We start from the raw sequence: 20,206 nt of genomic DNA, 5'->3' as shown, positions 1-20,206 counted from the left end.
TCCACTACAGACCCTGTTTGCCTGGGGATCACCCATGGGGGCTGCAGAACAGTAAAGGTTGCTGCTGGTTTCTTCTTCTGTTATCTTTGTCCCAGAAGGGTACCCACCAGATGTCAGCCTGAGCTCTACTTTATGAAGTGTCTCTTTGGATATACAGGGGTTGGGGAGCTGCTTGAGGAGGCAGTCTGTCCCTTATAGGAGCTCAAGCACAGTGCTGGGAGCTCCACTGTTCCATTCAGAGCTGCTGGGCAGGTATATTTAAGTCTGTTGCAGTGGAACTCATAACTGCCTCTTTTCCCAGGTGCTCTGTCCTGGGAAGGTCAGGCTTTATTTATAAGTCCCTGATGTGCTGCTGCCTTTTTTCAGAGATGCCCTGCCCAGCATGGAGGTAGTCTATTCATAGTCTGCCATCAGAGGCATTGCTAAGCTGCCGTGGGCTCTGCCCAGCTGCTCTGTGAACTTCCTTGTGGTTTTGTTTACAGAGGAACAGTTAGAACTGCCTCAGTAATGGCGGACTGCCTCGTTAGTGGTGGACTGCCTCCATCATGGTGGACGCCCTTCCCCCCACTGAGCTGGACTGTCCTGGGTCCTGCTGCCCTTGCTGTGAAACTCTCAATCCAGAGCGTTTCTGATTGCTGGTCTTTGTGGGGGTGGGACTCACCGAGCCAGATCACCTGGCTCCCTGTTTCAGCCCTGTTTTTCAGTTGAATGGGTGGCTCTGTCTCCCAGGTGTTCCAGGCACCAGTTGAAACGGCTGCCTAGATTTGTGTGAGTTTTTGTGTGGAAACTCATGGCACCAGCTGAAGCAGCTGTGCTGGAAACTGCTGGTGCTTTTTGGCCTGGGAATCTCCTGGTCTGTGGGAAGTAAAAACTTGTTTGGAAATGCAGTGATCACTCCCCCTCTGCATTGTTCTTGCTGGGAACTGCACTCCAGAGCTGTTCCTATTTGGCCATCTTGGATCTCCCTTTCTTTCTCTTTCTTTTCTTTTCTTTCTTGAGATGGAGTCTCACTCTATTGCCCAGGCTGGAGTGCAATGGCATGATCTTGGCTCACTGCAGCCTCCGCCTGCCAGGTTCAAGTGACTTTCCTGCCTTGGCTTCCCTAGTAGCTGGGATTACAGGCATGAGCCACTACCCCAGCTAATTTTTGAATTTTTAGTGGAGATGGGGTTTCCCATGTTGGCCAGACTGGTCTCGAACTCCTGACCTCAAGTGATTGGACTGCCTTTGCCTTCCAAAGTACTGGGATTACAGGCGTAAGCCACCGTGCCCGGCCAGCTTAATTTATTTTTACATCAATGATTTGCTAACACTCTGGCAATGTCAGAGTGTATGGAGTTCCCTGCAGAGGCAATGTTTCACACGTCTGTGCTTTCCCTCACACAATCTCCTCTTTTTGAAATGCTTTTCCCATCCATTGTTTATCACTAAATTCATGTGTCAGCTTCTTCAGGAAGCCTCCTGAGTGGCTCCACGTCACCCAGAGCCATAGAGATCTCTATCCAGTCTGTCGCCCAGCACTGTACATGGACATATCTCCCTAGTCTAGCTCTCTGATGACATAGCTCTCTAGCCATGTCACTACAGGACTTACGTATCTGTTGAAAGACCCCATTCCCAGCCATGTAGTGTTTAAGATTTAGATGCATTAGAAATAATCCTATAACAATTTCAGAGCAGAAGCAACAATGCTTTTACTACTTTCCATTTATCTGATTTAGAGACACAGGACAAACGTTGAGATTTGGGACAAATGCTGAGTAACTTCATTCCACACATTCTAAGACCTTAAAGTCATAGCCCCTCTCTACATACTTGCTGGCAGCCACCTGGAAAGAAGAGAGGAGCACTGTCTTAAGAGAGAGCCCATTCCATTTCTGAACAGCTCTCATGAGCATGCTTGGGTCCAAATACTAGTTTTGCCTCATACCATGTTCCTTGGTTTACTCATTTCTAAATTGGGAATAATAATAGTGCCTGTAAGGCTGGAAAAATAAATACAAAAAAATGAACAAATGAATATATGTGAAGTCCTTGTAGTGATCACTGGCTCATAGTGAATGCTTCATGAATGCAATTACAATGAATAAAGTACCCCACTCTTCTATCCTACCTGCTATGGTCTGAACATTGTGTCCATCACAATTTCAAATGTTGAAATCCTAACTCCCCAAAGTGACGATGGGATTAGGGGGACATAACGGGGGTGATCAGTCATGGGAGCAGAGAACTCATGAATGCAATTAGTACACTTATAAAACAGGCCTTAAAGAGACCTCTTGTTCCTTCAACCACGTGAGGGCACAGCAAGAAGGTATTGTCTATGAGCCACAAAGAGGTCTCACCAGATATTGAATCTGCTGCTGCCTTGATCTTGGATGTCCCAGCTCCAGAACCAGAAAATAAATTTCTGTTGTTTATAAGCTACCCAGTTTGTGGTTTTTTAAACTAAGAAAATCTTTTCAGCTCACAATAGCTCTAGCCCAGTCAATACTCACTTGTTTATTCTCATACACCTGAGAGGCTGGGAAGCCGAGAGATGGTCTTTGTTTTATGGGTCAAAGCAACTGAACTGCAAAGAGACTTAATCACGCCCAGCAAGTCAACAGAGAAAGTCAGTGATAGAGAAGGTCATTCAGAAAGTTCTTATTTTAAAAGCGGTTTTCATACAATGTCTTCAGAGGCACTGAAATACAAGTTTAATCTACTGAAAGAAATGCCCAAGAGTTTGCACATGGAACAAATATTAACCAGGGCCACACTGAACACTGTGGCAGCAGGAGTCTTTGGTGGCAAAGGAAAAGTTTCAAGTAGTTGGCAACGTTGAAGGGGAAAGCCCATGCATAATGAAAGGCCACCAAATTGACTAGAATTTCAAAGTCACCTGCAACTTTAAATATCCAGTTCTTCTCAGGGAAATGTTTCACATGGCTTCAACATTACATGTGTGTATGAGACCTTTACATTACAAGGTTTAGTATATGAAATATTTACACTGAGGACCCAAGACACTTCAGAATCTTGAAATCATAAAAGCCCCACATCTTTAGAATTGCAGCATCGACTAAAATGGAAAGGCTCCTACGGAATCCTTTTCTTTCAGGAAAAGTGTTTGGAAATTGACACATATATTCTATGCCTCAAATCCAATACACCACACTCCTTTTATTGGAACAATAAAAAAAAAAAAGAGAGAAATAAGAGGCTTTTGTTAATTTGTACAAGAGAGTTTTTTGAGTTTGCAAATGGCTTTTGACTAGATGTCTAGCCATTTTTTGTTGCCTATGTTCTTTGCAGTCTCATTTTGGTGGCTGTTCTGAAATCACTCAACTTCTGATTTTCCCTCTTTCCCTAGATATGGCTCCAGAGGGAAATTCTATGAATGTACCTTGTGCTTTTTCCAACTTTATGCCTTGGCTCTCACTGCTCCTTTTCCTCAGATGCCTTCCCCGTGCTTCATCTCTCCTTTTACTGAAATCCTGGCTATCCTCTGAAGTCCATTTTTAGACTCAGCTCTTAACATGGACCCCCTTCTCTGGATCTCCAAATCCCTCTGCCTGAACCTATCCATGGGTACATAATAGTCTGTGTTATGTACCCATACTATATTCACCAGTAAAAAGGGAGTACAGCCTATGGGCATGGACTCTGCCTGTCTGAGACTTCCCAGCAGTGTGACCTTGGGCAAGATACTAAACATCTGTGCCTCAACTACCTCCCAGGGTTGTTGGGAAAATGTAAAGAACCAATTATATAAAGTGCTTAGAATAGTACCTGGCACAAAGGTTAGTTGCTAGTATGTCTTAACTTTAGCACATCTGCTAGACTGAAAGCCTCCTGAACTGGTACTGTCTCACTTGAAGCTCCTAGCACAGCAGCACACGCTTCACAAGAACCTACTTGCTAATTTAAATTAAAATAGAACCCGGGTTTCAGTTCCAACCTGGCCAGGAGTTAGCTCTGGGACATTAGTGAACCACCTAATCTCTCTGGGTCTTTCCAATATTCTTCCAAAATGAGGAGGCTAATTTGAACTTTTTTTTTTTTTGAGATGGAGTCTTGCTCTGAGCCCCAGACCAGAGTGCAGTGGTGCAATCTTTGCTCACCGCAACTTCCACCTCCTGGGTTCAAGCAATTCTCCTGACTCAGCCTCCTGAGTAGCTGGGGTTACAGGTGCCTGCCACCACACCTGACTAATTTTTGTATTTTTTTAGACATGTGGCTTCACCATGTTGGCCAGGATGGCCTCAGACTCTTCACCTTAGGTGATCTGCCTGCCTCAGCCTCCCAAAGTGCTGGGATTACAGGCATGAGTCACTGTGCCTGGTCCTTAATTTGAACATTTCTAAAGGTCCATTTCAGTCCCCAAATGCTATCAAACTTGGTAGGATCAAATTCACGTAATCATGTGAGTTAGAAAACCATATCAGTAAGATATGTTGAATTGGATCATCTGACACAACTGATTTAGAGCTTGATTTCTTCACGATTTTTTGCATTTCTACTGGTCAACATTTCTGGTCCAACTTCAAACAGTAAAATCCAAGAAAAATGCCTCTAATTTATTTCGGCAAGTATCACATATATTTAGCACTATAAACTGCTTAAGATGTCTGTCATTAAAGCATTCTGATCACTTAAAAATTATAATACTGTATTTCAGAACATAATAGTTTAGACAAAATACTTTGTTGAGAAGGATTCTGGATATAAAGCATTCTTTAGATTTTTTTTCTACTAAACTATACTTTCTAACACATTCTCATTTCTAAGCTAAATAATTATTTTGGGTTTCATATGGCTCATTTCTTTTTTTAAAAGACAGTCTTATTTGTGGTATATAAACATCAATCAAAATGAATTCTTAAATCTCAGAAAGGAAATGAAACTATAAGCAGGAGGTAGGAGGCAGCTAGCATCACTGATCAGCAGGATGCCCTCAAAGATGTCTACACACAAAGTTCTTATCAAACAGTTCTCCTCAGACATCCTTGAAATGGTCATTTTATTCATCCCGATCATTTTAGCAGGAAAACAAAGCCAGTTAAATTAGCTAATCTACTGTCCAAAGTCAGTGGGTGTTAAAGCCAAGATCAGAATTCAGAAGCTGCTCACAGAGAGTCACATAATCCTAATCCCTCTTTCTTTCCATCGAAGTGTCTAGCAATCACAGCCAGGGGAAGGAGATATGAAAATCCTTGTCAGCCCAAGGTCTCTAAATAGAGTGTTTTAAAAAAAGACTTCCAGGAGGCATCATGGAGAATGTGGTATTCCAAAGAGGTTTCCAGTTTGGGAGCTTTTTACATATTCCTACTCCTTATTTCCCTTTGTTCAGTGTTTTGTTTTGAGACCCAGACCTCTTTGTAGTCTGTCTCAAAAGAATGAATTTTCATTTTCACTACAGAAATATATATTTTAAATTCTTAAAAATGCCCTTGAGCTAAAATAAATATGTAACCCCCACTCCTCCCCTCTCAAGGTCAAAAACCTCTGAGGCTCAGAGAAAAATTTTCCAATATGAGGTGGCAAGTATCTTGGGCTCTCAGAATGACTTTTCAACCTTGCCTTGGGCATGTTTCTTCTTTATAGGAGGATGCATTAGCTCTTGGTCTGTGGGAGGCTCACAAAACCAGTCAACAAAGTTTCCCACTGCAGTCCTCGGAGGCTGTTTTCAATGAAGGGCTTGAAATAATAAACAGCATCTTTTCATTCTTTCTAAAAAATAATTAGCTCTTTTTATTTTAACATTTTAAAGAGACAAGTGCTTCAAAGATATGTAGAGGCCAGGTTGGATTTTGTGCTCAGGTGGCAACTCTGTTTTTAAATCGCTCCTGTCAAAGTTACTCAGCCCACCTCTGGGTTTGTACCAGGACAGCTTCCATCCTCCATTTACATTTGTTAGACACCGATATGGTTTGGTTGGGTCCCCCACCCAAATCTCACCTTGAATTGCAATAATCCCCACGTGTCAAGGGTGGGACCAAGTGGAGATAACTGAATCATGGGGGCGGTTTCCCCCATGCTGTTCTCATGATAGTGAGTTCTGAGGAGATCTGACCGTTTTGTAAGGGGCTGCCCCTTCACTCGACACTCATTCTCTCTCCTGCTGCCCTGTGAAGAGGTGCCTTCTGCCATGACTGTAAGTTTTCTGAGGACTCCCAGCCATTTGGAACTGAGTCAACTAAACTTCTTTTCTTTATAAATTACCCAGTCCTGGGTATTTCTTCATTGCAGTGTGAGAATGAACTAATACAGGCATATCGGAGTTACCACTCATTAGGAAGAAAACAAAGCCGAACGGAGCAAGACATGGATCCTCAGAAGTAACCACTGTGTATGAATGCACACCGAACAGGAGGTTTTGCATTATAACACTAAAGCTAAATGGAAGGCTACACCCAAAATGAACACATTCTAATTTTTTTTCTTTTTTTGACACTGAATCTTACTCTGTCACCCAGGCTGGAGTGCAGTAGTGTGATCATGGCTCACTGCAGTCTCAATCTCCTGGGCTCAAGTGATCTGCCCACCTCAAACCCCTGTGCAGCTGGGACTACAGGTGCACACCAACACACCTGGCTAATTTATTTATTTTTCAGTAGAGACAGTGTTTTGCCATGTTGCCCAGCCTGGTCTCGAACTCCTGGGTTCAACTGATCCTCCTACCTTGGCCTCTCAAAGTGCTGGAATTACAGACATGAATCACCACAACTGGCTTCATATCCTAATATGAAAGCCAACTGCACAAAGTCATTTGGGTTTGCCCATTCTGTAACCCATATAACAGTCTGGAAAGGTCACGTTTTTACAAGTATCTGACACAGAATGCAGTGTGAGTTTTACTGATTCTTCATCTCCGGTTTACCCTTCCTCCTGCCACCTCCTCTGTACATGCTTTTCTAAAGCAGCTGCCCAGTGAGGAACTGATGGGCCTTGAGAACAGAAGTGGGTTTAGATTTTGGATCAGTCATTTACTGTCTGTGTTATCCTGAGCTAATTATTCTGAGCCCCAGTTCCCATATGTAAGCCTGATATTAGGCACACCTGCCTCATAGTGCTGCTGCAGAAAATAAATGGGATAACGTGCTTGCCCTCATGGTAAAGGGTTGGATAAATCTTCATTTCCTCAGTTCTTTTCCTCTTGATCTAATGGAACTTGAGGATAGATTACCTCTTGACTCTGACTAGCTGTGTGTGCTGCTGATGCATAGAGAGTGTGATAATCAATTACACAGAATTAACAAATAATTTCACATGGATTTATCAGGACATCTGTATTAATCTAGATTAGAATTAGCTTACTGAGAATGGTCAACTCCTTGTTTTATAAAATGCTGAGTGTAATGCTGTAAAGCCTAGAGAAAGTAAAGAAATAGTAATAAAGGGCAAATCACGATTTTTCCACTAAAATACTGCATAATCTTTTGAGATTTTGGTAGTGGGACAGGCTTAACACTTTTTTTTTATTGCATTTTAGGTTTTGGGGTACATGTGAAGAACATGCAAGACTGTTGCATAGGTGCATATATGGCAGTGTGATTTACTGCCTCCCTCCCCTTCACCTATATCTGGCATTTCTCCCCATGCTATCTCTCCCCAACTCTCCACCCCCCGCTGTCCCTCCCCTATTTCCCCCCAACAGACCCCAGTGTGTAGTGCTCCCCTCCCTGTGTCCATGTGTTCTCATTGTTCAACACCCACCTATGAGTGAGAACATGCGGTGTTTGATTTTCTGTTCTTGTGTCAGTTTGCTGAGAATGATGGAGACCTAACACCATAAAAACCATAGAAGAAAATCTAGGCAAAACCATTCAGGACATAGGTGTAGGCAAGGACTTCATGACCAAAACACCAAAAGCATTGGCAACAAAAGCCAAAATAGACAAATGGGACCTAATCAAACTCCACAGCTTCTGCACGGCAAAAGAAACAGTCATTAGAGTGAATAGGCTTAACACTTTAAACCCGTTTCATATGAGCTCTTTACTGGGCCCATGAAGGCACATTTTGTTTTGAATGTTATCTCTAACCTTTGTGTCACCATTTTTCTCTGTTTTTGCCTTTCACTTTTCCACTTCCCCAATTACAGCCCTTAACATTTACTATTGATGCAGTTTCTAGGAAAGTTACCTTACTTTTTTTTTTTGGTACAAAAGTAATACATTTATCATAAGACAAAATCACATATATGTAAAAAATCATCTGTAATTACTGTTAAAATCATTCCTAATATCTGCTTTTACTTTGTGAGGCTGACATGAAGCTGGGTCCATCCCCATTCTACTGATGATAAGGAAAGTGATGATGACGAGAAGGCTAATGCTAACTACTAATGTTTTTTAAACATTAACTGTGTGGCAGGCGCTGTTCTGAATGCTTTACCTGTATCAACTCAGCTGTCCTTTTCCTTTTAACTCTTACACCTGCCATATGATACATTTATTTATGGCTCCTCTTTCTCCATTCACTGGAATGTAAATGCCTTGAGAGGAAGCACTTGGTCTGTTTTTATTCACAGCTATATCCCCAGCATATCTCACAGTGCCCAGCATAGCAAGCATGAAAAATGTTTCCATTTGTCTTCAGAACATTCATTCTTTTTAACAACTCTAAGAGGTATTATTTTGATCTCTATTTTACAGATGAGAAAACTAAGGCACAGAGTCACACACACCAGAAAGGGGCAGAGCTGTGATTTAAGCATTGACCCTTCCCTATTATACCCTTGTGCCTTATCAGATGCCATAATAATTAACTTTATGTGTCAACTTGACTGGGCTGTGGGGTGCCCAGATATTTGGTTAAACTTTATTCTGGGTGTGTGTGAGAGTGTTTCTGGATGAGTTTAATATATGAATCAATAGTCTGGGTAAAGCAGATTGCCCTCCCCAATCTAGGCGGGTCTTATCCAATCCACTGATGACCTGCATTGAACAAAGAGGCTGAATAAGAGATAATTCACTCTCTCTGTGTGATGGTCTTTGAGCTGGAACATTGGCCTTTTCCTGCCTTGAGACTTGGAGTTGAACTGGAACTTACACCATTGGCTTTCCTGATTCTCAGGCCTGAACTCAGACTGAAACTATACGATTAGCCCTCCTGGTTGGATCCCCAGCTTGCTCGCTGCAGATCTTGGGACTTCTCATCTTCCACAACTGTGTGAGCCAATTCATACAGTAAATCACTTTGCACATGCACACACACATACAGCCAGCCACCCACCCACCCCTTCTGTTGGTTCTGTATCTCTGGAGAACTCAGACTAATATAGGTGCCCAGAGAAGCTAAGTGATTTCCCAGTGCCACACAACTAACGATTAATGAAACTGGGATTCAGATACAAGATTGCTGACTGCCAGTCCAGCTACTTTTGTTTCATGATAGCACAACACTGTCCCTGGTTTCTTAACCCTACTCCCAAACTTGCTAATTCTATCCTTTAGCTTGCTTTCAAATGTTTAACTCAAAAAGAATGAGCAAATTAGGCTAAGAAAGGGATTCTGGGGACCCTGGTTCACCCTTTCACTTTTAACCAATGAATTCCACCTGTTACATCTTTGAAATACACGTCTAAGAAGTACAGGTTGCCATCGAGCCACATGTTCAATTTGTCACCTACATTTTGTTAAAGCAACATTAATGCCATTGATTCTAAAACTATAAATGAGCTGGAGATAAATTGCTTATGTTCTCTGTGTTGTGGGGAGGTATTAACATTTAGAGATCTTATTTAGAAAATAGTTCCCCGCAACTACAGCAAGAGATAAATGACTGTAAAGGGCAGAGGCTCTGCAGCCAGTCCTGGACTTGAGATCTCACCCTACCACTTACTGTGCACCCTAGAGCAAGTCTCTCTGAGCCTTAGTGTCCTCGTCTGTCAAATGAGGAATGATGAGAATAACTACCTCATAGAGGTGCTGTGAGGATTACATGAGATAATGCAAATAATATGCTTAGCACAATAACTAGCACAAACATAATAAGCTCACGGTAAATGTTAGCTACTCTGGCAGGCATAGCTAGTTAGCTACAAATAACTCCCTTCTCTTTCAAATTAACAGAATTCCATTAAAAAAAACTGGTTAGCAATGACCTGGCTAGCTAAAGGACTGTAATTCACAGACTTCCTTGCAGTCTGGTGGGAGCATGTTCTAAGTTCTGGCCAATGAGATGTATAGAAAGTCTTGTGTGAGCCTTTTATGGAGTCTCCTTAAGAGTCAAGGCCCTTCTTCCCTTTTTCCATTCTGATGCCATGAATGCAGATGTAATGGTTGGAGTCCTAGCAACCATTCTGAATTCTAAGGACTAATGTTAAGATGGGGTTTATCTGAACAATGCAGAAGGAGGAGCTCGGGTCTTGGATGGCTTTATGTAACCTCCATACCAGGCCTGCACTGTCAGTCTTTGGTCTTTTTTTAATGTGAGAGAGAATATAAACATTTATTTGGTTTATGCCATTATTTTGAGAACCTTTGTTCTTCAAGGCTGAACTAATCATCTTTCTTTTCTTTTCTTTTCTTTTTGAGATGGAGTCTCATTCTTGTCACCCAAGCTGGAGTGTAGTGGTGCAATCTTGGCTCACTGCAACCTCCACCTCCCGGGTTCAAGAAACTCTCCTGCCTCAGCCTCCCGAGTAGCTGGGATTACAGGTATCTACCACCATGTCTGGCTAATTTTTGTATTTTTAGTAGAGATGGGGTTTCACCATGTTGGCCAGGCTGGTCTCAAACTCCTGACCTCAGGTGATCCACCCACCTTGGCCTCCCAAAGTGCTGGGATTACAGAAATAAAACATTGCACCCAGTGAAGACTGAACTAACCTTAATCTGGCTATCCTTTGTAGTGGCCTTAGAATTCAAATAGAGGCTCAAAACCATTTAAGGCCTTTTTTTCCCAGCAAATAAAGGCAAGACTGAGCAAAAACATAGAAAGGAAGCTGCAAGTCTTCAAAGCCTTTCCTCCTTTTTCAGTAGCCACTCTAATGTCACCATCACGTCTCCTGCTTGTAAATCCAGGGCTTTGTGCCACATCCACACCACCTGTACTCTATTGTATTATATATCTATCATATCATCATATGATATCATATCTATCCCATCATCCGCACAATCTGGGCTAGTAAAACTCAGTTCATTCTAACATATAAATGACCATAAGGTATTTCTCTCTATTCTCCTTCCCGGGCATATGTATTTTATTTGAGACAAAGCCTTCGGACAAAATGTTTGAAATAATCAACAATTGCTGTGGGAACAATATTCTGGGGTAAGGAAGTCCACATATAAGGCTGTCACCCAGCACTAAGGTTGACTGTAATTTAAGTACTCCACTGGCATATGGAAGCTAGTATACTTCTCAAGTGCTCACTTTCAACCCCAAGGAGTGTCAAGCTTTGAGAACAAGTGAGTAGTGAATATTTGCCAGAAAAGACAATTAAAAAGCATCCTCAATTCCCCAAGGCTATGTATTTTATACCTGTTACTTCAGCAATCACTATTACATCATTAGTTGTACAAAATTCTATGAATCCAACTAGGTTATTTGTTGATGACCAAAATACCAGTGAGCGATTAAAAGGGGAACCTAACCCACATTCCTCCAATATTGGTCCACTGTTCAAATATGCCTCATCTTGCCTCTTTTCTAATGTAAACTGAAGAAGGATTAATAGAATGGATAGATTTTATTTGAACAAGACAGAGTTTGTCTATCTGAAGATAAAGTGCAAGAGAGACCAAATACCATCTCCTTTTAGAATAAAAAGGGAGAGACAGTGTGTGTGCATGAGTGATACAAAGTTTCTCCCCACAGAACATCAGTGACCTCTGGCCTTGCTGAACATGCTCTCTGATTAAAGTAATTTTTTTCCCAGGAGCTCAAAGTGATCTACAGATGACATAATTAAAACCTCATTACCTGTCTCCCCCATCCCTTAATTCCTCAACCAATTCTGAAAGCTTAAATGACTCTGACAGGGTCACTCCAACCCTGGTGGCCTTTGGTAGAACCTGGCTCTTTCAGGCTGAAATTGATAAGAGTTTTGAGGTGTCAGCTTGCTTACTTGAACGCTACAGAGTCTGCAAAATGTCTCGGTGCAATCAATAGGCTGGTTCTAGGAGAAATTTCATTATATATATATATTTTATATATATAGATGCTATATATATATTATATATGCTATATATATAATATATGTGCTATATATATTATATATATGTGCTATATATATTATATACATATGTGCTATATATATATACACATATCTTTCCCTGAGATAAAATTTTCAAGACATTCTATTGACTTTTCTTGTATTTGCTGGTCAAGTTCGTCTTTGCCACTGTTGCCTTTAGTACTACTAGTTTCAGACCATAATCAACAGGCTCTAATCCATGATAGTGTTAACAACCAGCAGACCTACTTTTTTAAGATATTAGGAAATGATTTGTATTTCTGAGTAAAATAAGATCTAAGTAAAAGGAACCACAAGGAAACTGCCACAAAGTCCTTAAAAGAGTTCGATAGAAAACAACGCAGAATTTCCGCTTGTTCCTCTTTGGAAGTCTCAGGTGTACAGTGGTCATTTAACTTTTAAATTATAGGGCTTCTAGAAATGGTTGCTACCTTAGGGTATCAGAAATTAACAAATCACATAAGGCATGGACTAGAAATTGGCCTTTATCATGTAAAAATCAGTTTTATTAGCTATTTGGTATATAGATGTAATCTCTTAACCTGAGGCTTTTATAGGGAGTCAAAAGTTTCTGAAGGAGGAACTAACACACAGAAACTGCCAATTCAATTTATATGTACAGAGGTAGTAAATATGCTTTATAAAAATATAGATTTATCACACTCATACAAAAATTAGAAAGTAGCTGGGCATTGTGGCTCACACCTGTAATGACAGCACTTTGGGAGACCAAGGTGGCAGGATCACGAGGTCAGGAGTTTGAGACCAGCCTGACTAACATGGTAAAACCCTGTCCCTACTAAAAATACAAAAATTAGATGGGCGTGGTGGTGGGTGCCCATAAACTCAGCTGCTGAGGAGGCTGAGGCAGGAGAATTGCTTGAACCCAGGAGGTGGAGGTTGCAGTGAGCCGAGATCACACCACTGCACTCCAGCCTGGGCAACAGAGTAAGACTCCATCTCAAAAAAAAAAAAAAAAAAATTAGAAAGTTCATTTTATAAAGAGTCATTTTATAAAAGTTTAATTTACAAGTTTCTTTAATTAGTAAGTATCAAAGGAGCATTAAAAATTTAATTCACAAAACTGTATTTTACACACATGGCTTTTTAGGAACAAATGAAATTGGTAAATCAAGAAACATGTTTTCAAGTTTCAGGCTTAGTCTGCCTATAAAAAAAATTTAGGATGGGCATGGTGGCTCATGTCTGTAATCCCAGCACTTTAGGAGACTGGGCGGGCAGACCACATGAGGCCAGGAGCTTGAGACCAGCCTGGCCAACACGGCAAAACCCCATCTCTACTAAAAATACAAAAAAATTTGCCAGGCATGCTTGTGCATGCCTGTAATCCCAGCTACTTGGGAGGCCGAGGTAGGAGAATTGTTTGAACCTGGGAGGCAGAGGTTGCAGTGACGGAGATTGTGCCACTGTACTCCAGCCTGGGTGACAGAGCAAGACTCCTTCTCAAAAGAATAAAAAATAAAAAATAAAAAAAAATCAAATAATATTGTGCAATAAAAATTCAAATATCTTTCATTAGTACAAATTACTCATTTATAAATGTTACTCATTTATTATGTTATTTTATTCTCTTAAAATAAAATATCCCCCAAAAGAAATTTGTATTTAATAACTTGATCATTAAGTTTCAAAAAATATTTACATGAGTATATTACTAATTCCAACTTGCAACATCATTAGTTTTCATTATTTTTAATAAAGTATTTTAAATTATTTAATTCCTAATGATTATATGAAGTACCCTAAATAAATGTTTAAGTCAAAAAAGCAAATTATTGCAAAAAGAGATATCTTTCAAAAGTAATTTTAAAATGTCATTAACCAAACAATCAATTGAACTAAAATGTAGAAAAAAAAGAAAGTACTAGAATAAAGCAAACTAAATTGCTCAAGTTCCACAACAGCAACATTTTTTTTTTTTGACATAGAGTCTCACTCTGTTGCCTAGGCTGGAGTGCAGTGGTGCGATCTTGGCTCAATGCAACCTCCGCCTCCTGGATTCAACCCACCTCAGCCTCCCAAATAGCTGGGATTACAGGAGGATGCCACCACGCCCAGCTAATTCTTGCATTTTTAATAGAGATGGGGTTTCACCACATTGGCCAGGCTGGTCTCAAACTCCTGACCTCAAGTGACTGATATACCTCAGCCTCCCGAAGTGCTGGGATTATACCACCCCTGGCCACAATGGCATCAATTTTAAACAAAATATTCTTGAATTCAATACATGTATAGATCACATAAGATCCAGTTAAAAACATGTCTTATGGAGACATCTATACTTTAGTTTCCCAAAGTGTGCTAATTGTGTATATACATGTGTAGATAGATAGATAGATAATTTATCTGAGTACAGTTTCTCCAAATTGAGAGGAGTGGCAAAGGAATGTAGCTGTGTACCCCTATCCACTTGTTCCTGTATTTCAACCAGATGAGGATCTATTGTCACTCTGACTTGGAATGAATACTACAATGAGCAGTGTTTTTACAAACCAGAATTCTAACCCAAGAATTCTAGAAAAGAAGAAAGACTATGTGCTTACCGTATAAAGCTCATTAAGAACCTTCATTAAATCCTCATGAAGTTGGAATGCAATCTCTTTGCTCTGTAATTAAAAAGAAGATAAGAAAGAGTATTTTAAAATTATTTACATCTTAAAAAGTCAACTGACTGAAAATACAGAAATTTATCTAACACAATATAAAGACAGCAAGGCTCTGTAATAAACATCTTCAACGCAATGGACCTTTGTATTTAAAAAACCCTAGATATGGTATACAGATGGTCCCCCAGGATAAACAGAGCAAACAAGTGACAACCTTGGGTGAATGGCTCCTCCACCATCCAAACAGACTTTAGCAAAAAGACAGAGAAAATAAGAAGGGTGACGCATCATGCTTGCTTAAAAGTTGAGCTATACAACTAAGGACCATTAAACATGAACTAGATCATCCAGTCTCCTATCTTGGTATCATCACGAAGAAATTTTACAGTGTGATTCTCAATAAGCTAACTAAGAAACCAAAGGGGATATTAACTCCCTCTGTCCAAAGTTACAATGTGACTGACTACAAGTTTAATTTTAAGAAAGCACTTTTTTTGGTTCTGGAGACAAAGTCTTGCTCTGTCACCCAGGCTGCAGTGCAGTGGCATGCTCACAGCTCACTGTTGCCTTGAACTCCTAGGTTCAAGCAATCTTCCCACCTCAGCCTCCCGAGCAGCTGAGACTACAGGGGCGTGCAATCAAGCCCAACTGGTTTATATATATTTTGTAGAGATGGGGTTTCACCATATTGCCCAGACTGGTCTCAAACTCAGTGATCTGCAGGCCTCAGTCTCCTGAAGTGCTGGGACATAGATGTAAGCCAGTGAGCATGGCAAGAAAGCACTTTCAAACCAGTAAAATGGTAAGTCCACTCAGGGTCCACAAACTTTTACCTCTGCATTTATTATTATTTTCAATGAAGACAAAAACATAGAGCGTTTCATTCTTCTATCCAGTTGGTAAAAACCAGCATTTAAAATACCCTTCCCTAGGCTAATTCTGAGAGTTTGATAGAAGAGTATTTGAATATTGTTTTCAGCAAAAGCTGTAAGTTATTTTAAAGAAAATCATATATCCAAATGACCTTTTTTTCCTGCTTTGAGTTCATTATGTAGTCAGCTACAGAAAAGGTATAGCACAGCTTAATCTACAGTTTGAGACAATAACAACAGCCGCTGGTCCATGTATGTACCTCTCACTGGACTGTCAGTCTTAGGGATAAGGGCCATATCTTTATCAGTTCTGCAACCCCTGGTGTCCTGTGTGGTGCCTGGGCAAGTGAGCACCAAGAATACAGAATTTAAAGACGGTCCCAGTCCTGGCCCAAGTACATCTGTAAAGATAAGGTCATTGGGTCAGGCCTTAACAAAAGCCAAATATGATGGATTGAAGACTCATGAAAGCTAAAATAGTGTGGGAAGATGGCATCAGAACAGTACCTGAACTTTGACGAATTAAAATTCAATAGCAGTATTTGTCACTGAATTTTCTTGGAGTATCTAAGAGAGTGCTGCTGTTTACTAAGCTATGACAGCTTCTAAAATCCCAACTTGGAGTTAGGGATTTTTATGTCTTGCTGTGTCCCTGGTATGTGAAAATGTGGGTTATGAATCACTCAAGAGTGAAAGGAAAGTCACAAGTAAAAAAATGAAGTCAACAGAAACTCATTTCATTTTCCCTGCATCTTGATTATTGAGAGGGTATATATTACAATACAAATCTCCTAAGACTTCCATTTGGTGTTATTTTAATATCAGGTTTCATTCAAGGATCTAGGCAAACCATTTAGAACTCTCTAATGGGATCAAAGGCCACTGAGCAAGTCTGCTCAGCTACCCATGTTTCAGGTAGCAAGTTTAAAAAGAAAATACGGCTGGTCATGTTGGTTCATGCCTGTAACTTTGGGAGGCCAAGATAGGCAGATCACTTGAGGCCAGGAGTTCAAGACCAGCCTGGATAACATAGTGAAACCCTGTATCTACCGAAAATACAAAAATTAGCCAGGTGTGGTGGCACACACCGGTAATCCCAGCTACTCAGGAAGCTGAGGCATGAGAATTGCTTGAGCCTAGGAGGTGGAGGTTGCAGTGAGCCGAGACTGCACCACTGCACTCCAGCCTGGGTGATAGAGTGAGATCCTGTCTCAAAAAAGAAAAAAAAAGAAGAAAATATTTCTTGGCTAAGACTTCAGAACAGTAACAACAACACAAAAAATCCCTTACGTTCAAGAAACCTTAACCCAAGAAAATATTCTGGGTCAGATAAAAGATTTAGGTTTGGGTTATATGGGTCCTCAAAGCTATCTTAGGCCAAATATCTTAGAACAATATGATTTTTTAAAATTTAACTTTTATTTTAAGTTCAGGGGCACATGTAAAGATTTGTAGTACAGGTAAACTTGTGTCATGGGAGTTCGTTGTACAGATTATTTTGCCACCCAGGTATTAAGCCTATACGCGTTATTTTTCCTGATCTTCTCCCTCCTCCCAGACTCCACCCTCCAATAGGCCCCCGTGTGTGTTGTTCCCCTCTATGTGTCCACGTGCTGACAATTCATAGTATGTTCTGTATTTTCTAAGACTTCAGATAATGAGGTAGAAGAAATCTGGCATCACAGACAGACTGTGCTCTGCCAGGCATACACTTAGATTTTCTTTTGTCTTTCCCAGAAGCCCTGAAATACATAAAGCTTGTCTTCAGGCAGTATAATATAATGCTTAGGTCTAATGACTATGGAGTTAGAATGCCTGGTCTGAAGTCTCAGGGACTTTGGATCTGCCTATGCCTCAGTTTCCTGACCTGCAAAATGAATATAGGCATTGTACTTATCTCATAAGGTTTTTGTAAGCGTTAATGATTCATGCATAGCATTTAGAATGGTTCCTAACACACAGTGAATAGGCCATAATTATCATTATTTCTTTTTCCAGACACTGTTTGTCATGGCAACTCCCTTGAGAGAAAGGCCATATCACATTGTCCTTTCTTGTGGTCTGTTTGGACCTTTATTCTATTGACTTCCCTGTAGGACGGGCCTGATTTGACTTTGTTGTCCTTCCACACTGCCCTGGCCTTTAGATTCCTTCAGATGACCCTGGATTCCAAAGAGCCCTCAAGGATTATGCTCCAGGCCTTGGGCTTTTCTTATATCCATATTCCTTTGCCATGTATGTATATTAAACCCATCTTCCTACGTTCCATTTTCTCAGGGGGTCCTACTACCAGTGCTATTAAATGAACTGATGAAACATCCCTTAGGAAATGGATAATTCCTCAAGTTCACATGATAAAGTATATGTAACTCATGAAACAGGCTCTCGAGGAAAGGGCTCCAGTGGGAATTCTAGATCTTGTGAAAAGTTGGTGTGGCGTTCCTTTCAGTAGGTAGACCCTTGGCTTTCCTCATGACACAGCACCAAAGTTTCTGCCTGTTTGTTCACTTTGAATGACAGTCCAAACCTCCTATCGTCCAATAAATAACGTAGAAATTAATGATTTTCTTCCCATCACTAGTTTGCAAAGATTGCTAAGGAACTGAACTATGCTCTGAGAAGCACTAGTTTATGTGACTAATTTGTGAAACACAAATTCACACAACCTTGTATTCACAGATGCTTGGGCCAGATAAAACATCAAGTCCTAGTCTGAATCCTGGGGACATAGTTCCTGTCCTCATGGTATGGGAACAGCAGAGGGAGCACCTCATGTTACCCCCACTTTAAATATGTTTCCAGTTTATTACAGTAACAAGAAGAAACAATCTTTTCTTCAAAATACTACTCTGGACTCTCAAAGAAGCAATCTTTAAACCAAAATGCACCTGGCATGGCCCAGTTAGCATATGCATTACTAGGCTAATGAACAGAAATTCTTTAATTAGAAAATATCTGGATTGTCAAAAGTCCATCATTACTCAGTAAGTGAGACCAGGTGTGGTGGCTCACCGCATTTTGAGAGGCCAAGGCAGGAGGATCACTTGAGCTCAGGAGTTTAAGACCAGCCTGGGCAACATAGTGAAACCTTGTCTTTATTCGGAAAAAAAAAAATATTTACTAGGTTAAATACACCTCTGGATTCTATTTCATTAAAAATTTGAAAGCAAGCTTGGCATAGTGGCTCATGCCTGTAATCCCAGCACTTTGGGAGGCTGAGGTGGGCAGATTGCCTGAACCTAAGAGTTTGAGACCACCTTGGGGAATGTGGGGAAACTCCATCTCTAGAAAAAATACAAAAGTTAGCCAGGCATGGTGGTGCACACCTGTGGTCCCAGCTATTAGGGAGGCTGAAGTGGGAGGATCTCTTGAACCAAAGAGTTTGAGGCTACAGTAAGCTGTGAGCATACACTCTAGCCCGGGTGGCAGAGTGAGACCTGGTCTCAAAAAAAAAAAAGATAATAACTACCTAAAATATTTAAAAGCAGTGAGAGCAGACCCTTGGCCCTTGAACAAGAATTGCCACATAAGAAAAATAATGTAAGTATTAAGGAAAGAAATCAATGTTTCTTTTGTGTTGGGAAAGAAGTTTTTGTTTCCCATTAATATATTCCAATAATGGTAAAACTTCTAATATTCTAATACATTTCACTAGGATTCTGGAATCGTGACCCAAGGGGAAGGAAAATGGATAGAACTTCAATTCAGTTAACATTTATTGAATGTTTCCAGCGTATAAACCCAGAGTTTAATTCCAAGCCTATTTCCAATTGTTTACTGTTTGTCATTTTGATGTTTCAGATATTTCTAACAGTCTTAAATGAACAGTCTCAAAGTTTTTAATCTCCTTCCATCATGAAAATGAACTAAGTATATTGAATATTGAAGAAATAGAGAACAGAATGATAATCCCTCCATTGTAATTTTTTAAATTTGTTTGACACAGGGTCTCTCTCTGTCACCTAGGCTGGAGTGCAGTGGCCTGAGAATCTCCCACATCAGCTTCCTAAGTAGCTGGGACTACAGGCACGCACTAACATGCCCAACTAATTTTTGTATTTTATGTAGAGAGTGGATTTCGCTATGTTGCCCAGGCTGGGCTCAAGTGATCTGCCTGCTTTGGGCTCCCAAAGTGCTGGGATTACAGGTGTGAGCCACCGCACCTGGCCCACCATTTTGATTTGATGTATTTACTTCAGGTTTGTTTATTTAAACATAGGTCTAAGTATATTTTCCTATTCTGCTTTTTTTTTTTAAGTTACAATACATTTTTACATGTAATTAAATAATTTTCAGAACCACAATTGGATTCATAACTAGTAAATGTACATTAACATTAATTTTAAGTGTACTGTTTCCAATGTTTCCACTATTCTCTACCAAGCTGTCAATCATTTATTTATTTATTCAATTTCACTAATATGTTTTAAGCACTCTGAACTATCATAAATGCTGATCAAACAGCATATATCTTGCATTTGTATTATTTGCTTAAGCCAATTCCCAGACATGAAATT

At 40.3% G+C, this 20,206-nt stretch overlaps 1 protein-coding gene across 2 annotated transcripts in view; it reads right to left on the bottom strand.

Annotated features, from left to right (window-relative positions):
* Positions 1-20,206, bottom strand: part of SRGAP1 (SLIT-ROBO Rho GTPase activating protein 1) — a 313,613-nt gene that overhangs the window by 123,530 nt on the left and 169,877 nt on the right. For both annotated transcript variants that reach the window (XM_012444906.3, XM_012444907.3), the window contains exon 4: positions 14,755-14,817. In XM_012444906.3, coding sequence (XP_012300329.2) covers positions 14,755-14,817 — 63 coding nt within the window. The remainder of the gene's footprint in view (positions 1-14,754; positions 14,818-20,206) is intronic.

Source organism: Aotus nancymaae, unplaced genomic scaffold (assembly GCF_030222135.1).
Source record: "Aotus nancymaae isolate 86718 unplaced genomic scaffold, 86718_ANA_hifiasm-v0.15.2.pri h1tg000016l, whole genome shotgun sequence".
Taxonomy (NCBI): domain Eukaryota; kingdom Metazoa; phylum Chordata; class Mammalia; order Primates; family Aotidae; genus Aotus; species Aotus nancymaae.
The sequence above is the reverse complement of the archived record's forward strand: the minus strand, read 5'-3'. Positions and strand labels throughout refer to the sequence as shown.